The sequence below is a fragment of the Dipodomys merriami genome, unplaced genomic scaffold, assembly GCF_024711535.1.
Source record: "Dipodomys merriami isolate MVZ:Mamm:240054 unplaced genomic scaffold, mDipMer1.0.p SCAF_617, whole genome shotgun sequence".
Classification (NCBI taxonomy): Eukaryota; Metazoa; Chordata; class Mammalia; order Rodentia; family Heteromyidae; genus Dipodomys; species Dipodomys merriami.
Genome location: NW_027206199.1, coordinates 52,631 through 62,019, shown reverse-complemented (window position 1 = coordinate 62,019; position 9,389 = coordinate 52,631). Strand labels below are relative to the sequence as shown.

Below are 9,389 nucleotides of genomic sequence, written 5' to 3'. Positions count from 1 at the left end.
TATTAATTAAATAAAGAACGCAATGACTGTGGTATCGTTCTGCTAACTTTATTCTTTCTACATAGTATGGGTAAAGTAAGAACCAGACAAGGTTTTCTGACCCTTGGTCTACTTGGGGACTTTCAAAAACAAAATACATGGCAGGGGCTCATGCCTGTAATCCTAGCTACTCAGGAGGCTGAGATCTGAGGATGGAGGCTCAAAGCCAGCCCGGGCAGGAAACTCCGTGAGACTTTTTTTTTTTTCTGGGGGGGGGGGGTCCGGTTCTGGAGCCTGAATTCTGGGCCTGGGCACTGTCCCTCAACTCTTCAGCTCAAGGCTAGCACTCTTACCACTTGAGCCACATCACCACTTCCAGCTTTTTTTTTTTCTGTTTATGTGGTGCTGAGGAATTGAACCCAGGACCTCAGGCATGCAAGGCAAGTACTGTACCACTGAGCCACCTTCCCAGCCCCCTGTGAGACTCTTATCTCCAATAAACCACTAGAAAGCCAGAAGTAGTGCTGTGGCTCAAGCAGTAGAGCGCTTGCCTTGAGCTGAAGAGCGCAGGTACAACGCCCAAGCCCAGAGTTCAAGCCCCACGACCGACAAAAAAAAAAAAATGTATGGCTGGGGAATGTGGCTTAGTGGTAGAGTGTTTGCCTAGCATGCATGAAGCCTGGGGTTCAATTCCTCAGTACCACAGAAACAAAAGGCCAGAAGTGGTGCTGTGGCTCAAGTGGTAGAGCCGCTAGTCTTGAGCAAAAGAAGCTCAGGGACAGTGTCCAGGCCTTGAGTTCAAGCCTCAGGACTGCTGCCACCACCAAAAAAAAAAAATCAGTTCCCAAGACCGTGGGATTTCCATAGCATAAGGCACAGCTGTGCAGGAACTGAGACACACCCCAAGAGGGGATCCTTGCAGGAGCATGGGAAGGTCCTGGGCAACCCATCAACCCTGGAGGTTCCCGGCTTGAAGCAGCCTATCTACCTACCATCACCTGCAGCCACAGCCACAAATGCTGAAATTCAGAGTTGATCACATGCACCAGGTCTCTGCTCCAAGACCCCTTCCTCTGAATTATCCCCCCCCACACACGAAGGCTGCTGGGACTTGATCTGAAGTTTAAAATTTTATTCAACATACCTCTTAGAAAACTTAGGCTGAAATATTTTTTTAATGACTGAATGCATACAACTTCACAAATACGCATACAAATGTTTGAATAATGTCACTAAGTAACATGGCATATAAATATGTATTCATAGTAACATTTACATATTGGCCATAATAGCAAGCATACCATTAACAAAAAAAAAAAAAAATCATGAAGAAACTTCACCTGTTAATGACGATCTGAGACTAGGAGGCATGGCAGGGATGAGGACTGGTCACCATGGGAATCCCCACAGTGATATCAGACCTTGGCTGGGGACCTCAGCTGCATCAGGACCCTTGGGGGCTTACTTCAAAATGCATGGCTGGCCCCATCCCAACACTAATTCTGGAAACCTAAATGTATATGGGCCTAGGAATGTTTAGATTTAGCAAGTTCCTAAGATTGCTGCTGCTGGTTCACACTGTAGGCCACTGAAGTGCTTGAGCTGTCTCCATGAAGACAGTGCTTCCTGTCCTACCAAAAGGTAGAATCATTCCTAAACTGCTCTGTCCCACTTAACCTGAACTTCAGGTGGGGGTGGGGAGGGAGTGGAACACTCATTCTGGGTTTGAGAATGTGCATGAAGGAAAATAATACTAGTACCCATTTGGGTACCATTCATAATCTCTGTCCTCATTATTTTAATACTGTCTTAGAAACCCTGAAAGGTGAAAAGTCACTGGAAGTTCATCTTAGTAAATTGAATGCCGGGTCCTGAACTCCTGATGGCCTCAAAAGTAAAGAATGCAAAGCCAGAGCTCTGCCTGCTGGGAGAGCTTGGGCATCACAGATAAAGCAGGCACTGCTCCTTTCCAACTGAGGCCCCGTGGCAAGGGCTGCCCCAAAGAAGAGCCCAGCATCCTCATCCGAGGAAGTCAAGTCTTTCCATGCTCACAAGTTACAGATGCACCTTGATGGCCTGCAGTGCCCAGCACATGCCACTGCTTGGCAGAACTAACACATAAGAGAAATCTCAATAATTTCCCAGACACTGGGAGGCAGTGTGGTATAGTGCAAAAATCGATGAATTGGAAGTTGACATTTTTATGCTACTTTTTGTCCTGTTCTAGTTGGCTGTGTAATCAATCTCAGTTTCTGGCCTTGAGAAGTTTCCTAGTGATGGAGGAGGTATGGTACTACTAGTGATCTCCAGGGTGTCTTCCCACTCAAGACAATTTGGAATTATATAAAAATGATACAAAATCCGTGGTATAAAATCCAACTCCCAATCAGGAGTCAAGGAGACTGGGCCTGAGGCACTTGAACCTTGGGTTCTGGCCTGAGGGAGGAAGTGGAGGGAGGCAGGGAAGGCCTTAGGCATTGTTCTCACCCACCAAGGCAGCAGCACCGGCCCCAAGTGGCAGGTCTGCTCCCCTGACCTCTCCACCTGACTCTAAACTGAGGGCCCTGTTCTCCCAATGGCTTCTCTTGATGAAGAGCAGATCCTGGGGCCAGGAGAGGAGAGGAGGTTTTGTGTCCTCCCATCCCTGCATGTCTGTCCTCCATTCTTTCGGGTCCTTCCTCCACCACCTCACAGCTTATCTCTGATACACGCATAATAAATAAGACATTTTGCACATGAGGGTGATTGGGTCAGCTCTCTCCCCGCCCCTCCCCCTTTCATATAAAAGCATTAAATACAGTTTCAAAATAAAATACAAAGAGCAAAAATCGGGCCTGATCTCGGGGCCACCAGTTCTCCACGGGAGAATGAATCTACACATCCCTCTCGGACCTGCCTGGGAGATCTCGTGGGGCTGCGGGGGGCTGGGGGGGCGGCTTCCCCACCCCCACAGAGCCTGGAAAGAGAAGGGGAGGCCAAGGCTCGGCCCAGGCCCTGGGAGCAGAGAACGTGGCCATCCACCCTGCATCCACCAAGGACGTAAGCGGCCTGGGGAGGAGGCGGGATTCTAAGCCAACTGCCGGGACCGCCAGTGTCCCGGGGCGGGCCAGGGGCTCCTCGCTCCGCTTAGGGGTAAATGGGGAGGGTGCCTTCCGGGCAGGAGAGGAGCAAAGGAAAAAAAAGTGCTAATCCCTCTCCGCTACCCGATCTGCCTGGGCGGGCATGACAGTGGCCCAGGAGGCTGGCACAGCTGGCCCGGGCCCGGCCTCGCTCGCTCCGCCCGCGGTTGGCTCAGCGCTTCCGCCCCACCGCAGGGCCGCCCGCCTCCCCGCCTCCCGCGCCCGGGGCCTCCGAGAGGCCAAGGAATACCAATGGGGACCGGGCAGCCTAGCCCTCCCCTCCTCCCCCGAGCGCGGGGCCGCGCCCGCTGGCGCAGAGACCTGGGCTCCACCAGGGCAAGGGGCCGGCGCGGCCTCCGGGCCCCGCCTTCGGCCTAATACTGACAGACGGCGCCCGAGCCCGCCCAGCAGCCGAGCGCCTCCCCGGGCGCGGCCGGGGACTGGTAGCGCGGCTCGGAGCGAGCTCCCGGGACGCGGCTTTGGCTCGTCGGGAGACGTGGGGGCCCCGCGCGAGGCGAGCAGGGCGCCGCGCACGATGCACCCACTGGCGCGCACGTGGAAATGGCACCGGGCCCCACCCAGCCCCGAGCCCGCGCCCGGCCCCGCCTGCGGGGGAGCGGGCAAGGCTGTGCCGCGGGCCCAGGGTGGTGGGACCCGGGGCTCCACCACCCCACCGCCCCGCGATCCCCAGTCGGGCCGAGCACAGGGCGGGGAGGCCCGCAAGTCCGCTATGCCCGACACACGGCGCCCGGCTTGAGCTCAGCGCCGCCGTCACGCGGCGCCGGGGCCGGTGGCCCGAAGCCCTCGTGGCCGTAACAGCGCAGCGCCGCCTCCTCGTAGGCCTCCAGGATGGTCTGGCGCTCCTCGGGGGTGAAGTCCATGGAGAAGGGGTGCACCTGCAGGATGTGCCGCTTGATGGTGCTCACCTTGAGCGTGGCCAGCGCGCCCCCGCACACCATGCACACCAGGCCGCGCCGGCTGCCGTCGTAGTCCATCAGGTACTCGCCCCGCCAGCGCGGCTGGTAGTTCCGCCGTTGCTCCCGGCTGCGGGGCGGCGGCGGCGGCGGCGGCGGCGGCGGGGGTGGCGGCGGAGGCGGCGGCGGAGGCGGGGGCAGCGGTGGGAAAGCTAAGCCCCCCGGCTCCTGGCCGTCCTCTTCATCCTCCTCTTCCTCGGCCGGCCGCTCCAACGGGGTCCCCGGGGACGGCGGGACGTCGCCTAGGGAGGGACAAAGGAGCAAAAGTGGGGGGTAGCAATCAGGCTGGGTGCCACCTGGCATCTCCATCGTCCCGGTCCCCTTTGTCCTCTGACCCCGACCTCCCCTATCTCCCATCCATCCATCCGTCCGTCCGTCCTTCCTTCCTTGCATCCCACCCACCCATCCGCGCCAGGCCCGGCCCCGGACCTCGCTCCCTGCCTGCCGGGGTGGGGGGGCCCCTGACCCGTCTCCCTCGCCACGCTGGCCCTCCACGGCTCACCCCACCACTCCTCCTCTGGCTCCGCCTCCTCTGCCCCTCCCCCCTGCTCCGAGGCGGCGGCGGCAGCGGCGGCTGGGCCCCTGGGGGACTCGGGGCCGGGCAGCCGCAGGGCCAGCAGGCGGGCGGCCTTCTCGCTCCACTCCCGGGCGATGAGGGCCTTCACAGGCCCGCTGAGGCGCGTGGAGCCCGGGTGGTGCTGGCGGATGTGCCGCTGGACGGTGCTCATCTTGAGCGAGGCCAGCGCGCCCCCGCACACCATGCACACCAGGCCGCGCCGGCAGCCGTCCAGCTCCACGAGGTACTCCAGCCGCCAGCGCTCCTGGTAGTGGCGGCGCGGGCGGCCCCCAGGCGACCGGCCCGGGACCCCTGCCCTCTCGCCCTCGCCCTCCTCCTCCTCTGCGGACCCGGGCCCCTCAGGGACCCAGCCAGCCTCTTCCTTTACGTCTGGGGGGCTGAGGTCCTGAGAGGAGGGGGCGCCAGCGTTGGGGGCGGAGTCCCGGCTCTTTCTGGTCAGGTCCTGGGGGATGAGGTCATCGTCTGTTGGGGAAGGGGTGGAGAGGGGCTCAGCCCGCTGGCGGGGTTGCCCTTACCCACGTAGGGGGAAGAGGGGGGCATCCATCCTTGCTCCACACCCCAGCCCCAAACTAGCAGCCCCAGCCATCGTGTGCGTGTGCGTGTGTGTGTGCGTGTGTGCGCGCGCGTGCAGGAGTGGAAGGTGAGCAGGCCTTGAGCACTCAACCAGGAGTCCCTGCCTTGCCTCCCAGGGTGGCAGAGACCACGCGCTGCAGCCCTTCGGTGGGGGGATCTCAGCCCTGGGAAGAGAGCCTCGCACCTGGTGGGGCCTGGGTGAGCTCGGACAGCGACAGCGCCTCAGGCTGGTCACCCCAGGCCTGCAGCAAGGCACTGCGCTGGGGGCCGCTGAGCCCCAGGGAGCTGGGGTGCACCTCCAGCACGTGGGCACGGATGTCGTCCAGGTGCAGGCTGGGCAGTGCCTGGCCACAGGCCATGCACACCAGCCGGTTCCCCCGCGGGTCATAATCCATGAGACACTCAGCGCGGAACCAGTTCTGCAGGGACTCCTTCAGCCTCCGCTCCAGGCGCCGGGCCCCCAGCCCCCTGCTGCCCCCAGCCCTTCGGGAGGCTGAGAGGCGCCGGCGCCAGGGTGCCACTGGGCCCCCTCGCACCCCTCGATGCTGGCGCCGGCAGCCCCCACCAGCTGAGGCTTTGCCTGAAAGGGTTGGAGGGAAGCAACTAAGGTGCTGGGCCCTGTGGGCAGCCCCACCGCCACGGCCAGGCTCTCCACAGCCTCGCCCTTGACCTTTGCCCTTCTCTTCTCCCCCTCACATCTTCTAGCACACAGTCTAAGTCTCCCCAGGCTCAGATTCAGGAAAGCTGCCAGCCATCCTTCAAGCCCTCGGATCCCCACACCAGCCCCAGCTCCTCCAAGCCTATGGCTGCTATCAAGGATGCTGGAGACCACCCCCAGCCAACCCACCCCCCCCACACACACACACCCACAACCAGACAGGAAGGCAATTAACAGACCCCACTGGAAGGAGCAGTGACATCCTCCAGAAAACCATCATCTAAGGGGGCTGAAAGCTTTGCTGGCCCCAGCCTCCCCACCGCACCCCCCGAACCAACTCCTGCCTCTGGCCTGCCCTGCATTACCTGGGGCCTTGGGTGGGCACGCTTGGAGGCTGCCTGCCTCCTCCTCCTCCTCCTCTTCCTCTTCCTCCTCCTCAGCCCCCTGGGCCCCTAGGCCCTCAGCCTCACCACAGGCCCCCAGCCCCAGGTGGGCGTCCCAGCTGTTGCTGATGACTTCCTTCTCCCGGGGACTCCAGTGCAGGGAATAGGGGTGCTTCTGGCGAATGTGCCGCTTGATAGTGCTGAGCTTGAGGGTGGCCAGGGAGCTGCCGCACACCATGCACACCATGCCGTGCCGGGCGGGGTTGAAATCCATCAGGTACTCCAGCCGCCAGTGGTCGTGGTAGTAGCGCCGGTGATCACGGCCAGGGATGCGGCTCTTTCCAGGCCTGGAGGCCCGGGCCTCACAATGGTCTGAGTATTTCCTGCCTGAAGATGCTGGTCCCCTGGCCCTGGGAGAGGGGAGGGGGTTACTCCCCCAGGACCCCAAGGCACCCCCTTCCAGCTGAAGATCTTGTCCTGAAGAAGGGGAAAGGGAGACAGTTGTTCAATCTCCTGTGTCCAGGGAAAAGAACCTGGGGCTTTGATTTGGAAGCATGAGAAAGCCAAATGAAAGGATGCATGGCAGCGAGGGAAGGGCAGTGACAAGGGATGTGGGAGAAGCAGGGAGTCAAAGCACCCTTTACCAAGAGCAAGGACCCAGTGAGAAAGGCTCAAGAACAAAAGGACACAGGACGCTGCACGGACTAGCTGTGACTTTTGAGAAATAAGGTGAGGGCCAAGGAGGCCGCCAGCTCTGCAAGGTGCCCTTTTTGGATGAAAGCGGTAGGGATAAAGCCAGGCGAGCAGCAGCAGACTGGAGCGGTTACAACCAGAGCAGAACAGGCAGTGGGGTGAGAGGAACAAAGGGGGCATCTGTCTGCAGCCAGAGCTGGGCCCAGGATCCACCCACCTGGGGCTCAAGCCAGGAAGGCCCCCACCCAAAGGTCTTCTCTCTTTTCCAATAATGCTTCAAATACATACTGAGGGTCTATTTTGAAGGTAGGGTATGCAGTTAGTTCCCCCAAATAAAGGTCCCCCACTAGAGGGACCCTCAAGAAGAAGCTGTCACTACCTCCAGGGAAAAGGAGTTTCTGAGACCTGGCCTTCCCCAGAATCTGGGAGGGTCAGTGACCCTGAAAAGGGATGGCAAGGGGCTGGCCCCGGAACATACAGCATCAAGGAGCTACCACCCACAGGAGCCGGTGAAGTCTTTCTGGGCATTTATTTTCTGCTGTGGCAGGGAGCGGACTGCTGCCTGGCAATCAGAAGGGTGGGCACACTGGAGGAGCCCTTTGACCATCCCTTTGTCACACAGACACCCACCCTCCCTACAGTTCTGAGCAAATGGCCAGGAGACCTGGCCATAGAGACGGAACTGGCACATTTTGGCCATCCTCCTAGTAGAGAATCCCAGGGTCAGGCAAACAAAAGGCAGGATCTGAGAGGGCTCCGGTGACATTGGTGGAGTTTTGCTTGTTTGCTTTAGTTTTCTTTTCCTTCTGTTATAAGGAGATCCATGGGTGGGGGAGTGCTGGTTTCACTGATCATTTGCTCTGTGACCTTTGGTAGGTCACGTCTGCTCTCTGGGCTTGAGAGTCTTTGTCTGGCAAGGCACAGGGTAGCTAGTGGGGGTCTCTCTAAGCATCCTTCCAGCGCTGAAATTAGGCTTGTCTAAGGCAGACTGGCCCTTTAAGAGCCGAAAAAAAAAGGGAGGAGGAGGAGCTGAGATTTTTTTAAAAACAAAAGGGGATGGGGAGTTTCTGGGAAGAGATCCCAGAGAGGTGCAGGCAGGTCTCCCCGACCCGGGACAGGACCTTTCCAGGGTCCTAAGGCGTGGACCCTACAAGCAGGCAAATGATGAAAGCCTCTGATTTCGGTGCCAAGAAGCCTAGCTGGTCCCGTGAACAGCTGACAAATTGGGGTCCAAATAAACCGAGAAAGGGACGAGAAGGCACCGGGCAGGCGCGAGGAGGCGTCCGCCTTTGTGGGCAAACCCATCCCTTATTTAAAACCTGCCCGCGGTAGGGGATGTGGGTAGTAGTGGCCCCCGGGGGGGAGGGGGAGAAGAGAGAGAGAAAGAGAGAGAGAGAGAGAGAGCGCGAGAGAGCGCTATCCCCTTCCCAAGGGAAACGTGGGGAAGAGTTCCTGTCTTCCACCAGGCCACGACAAGGGGCAGCCCGCCCGAGACCAGCGGGATGCCGAAATCCATTGGGGGGGGGACCCTGAGGGGAAGGGGCTGGGGGTCAGCGCGGCCCTTCAGAAGACGGCTGGATAAGAAAGACCACCAGGATGTCTGGAAGAGAAGGGGCGGCGGCGGGGGCGGGGGCGCAAGTCCAATCGCCCCGAGCCCCGTGGCGCTGGCGCGGGGCCCCACCACCGGGGCCCCCCAAACCGGGGCGCCCGCCGTGGGGCCCTTTAAGCGGACGGGGATCCGCCCGAGCCCCCGCGGGCGGGCCGGCCCCGGGAGCTGGGCGGGGGGCTCTCCCGCTAGCCCTGCGATCGCGGCCCGCGCCCGCCAGGTGGCGCCCCCGGCCGCCCTGCCCACGTCCCCCCCTTTGTTCGGCGGCGGAGAGGGGCCCGGAGCCCGGAGCCCGGAGCCCGGAGCCGCAGCCTCCCCTCCCCCACGCCGGGGCCCCCGCCCGGGCCCACCGGCCCCCAGCTCTTACCGCCGTCGTCCTCCTCGGGCTCCGCGCCGCCGCTGGATGCCGCCAGGGGCAGCCGTCGGCTCCGTGCCGAGGCCGCTGCTGGCCCGGGGCCGCCCCTGCCGCCGCCGCCGCTCCGGCTCCGGTGGTCTCCGCCGGGCTCCATGAGCTGCGCTGCGGAGCGGGGCCCCGGGGCGGCGGGGCGCGGGGCCGCGGGGGCCGGCGGCGGCCCGCGCGGGGCGCTCGGGGCGCGGGGCTCCGGGGCGCGGGGCGCATGCACGGGGCGGCCGGCCGCACGGACGGCTGGCTGCTCGCTCGGCGGCGCGGGCTGGACCGGGGTGGGGATTCCTGTCTGGGGCCCCTGGGGCTCCTTTAAGGGCTCCTGGGTAAATTTAAAGGGGCCGCGTGCTATTTCCTCCTGCCAGCTCGCGGGGGGCTGGGGGGGAAAGAGGCAGGAGGCGACGAGCGCGCAGCTGGCGCTCGC

The 9,389-nt window shown here is 61.5% G+C and overlaps 1 protein-coding gene across 1 annotated transcript; it reads right to left on the bottom strand.

The window, feature by feature from the left end:
- Window positions 1-1,096: 1,096 nt before the first annotated feature.
- LOC138814847 (zinc finger translocation-associated protein-like) lies at window positions 1,097-9,071 on the bottom strand. Its single transcript, XM_070003918.1, has 5 exons — window positions 8,930-9,071; window positions 6,246-6,740; window positions 5,407-5,802; window positions 4,575-5,111; window positions 1,097-4,314 (listed from the first exon to the last, which is right to left on the bottom strand). The coding sequence occupies exons 1-5, from the start codon at window positions 9,069-9,071 to the stop codon at window positions 3,827-3,829; spliced, it is 2,058 nt and encodes a 685-aa protein (XP_069860019.1). The 3' UTR covers window positions 1,097-3,826.
- Window positions 9,072-9,389: the final 318 nt, after the last annotated feature.

Bases quoted from the DNA above. Each gene is read 5' to 3' on its own strand.
- LOC138814847 (XM_070003918.1), bottom strand. From the start codon at position 9,071: ATGGAGCCCGGCGGAGACCACCGGAGCCGGAGCGGCGGCGGCGGCAGG. The intron at 5,803-6,245 runs GTAATGCAGGGC...CAACCCTTTCAG, and splicing joins GTGCCCACCCAAGGCCCCAG to GCAAAGCCTCAGCTGGTGGG. The intron at 5,112-5,406 runs GTGCGAGGCTCT...CTTCCCCAACAG, and splicing joins GCTCACCCAGGCCCCACCAG to ACGATGACCTCATCCCCCAG.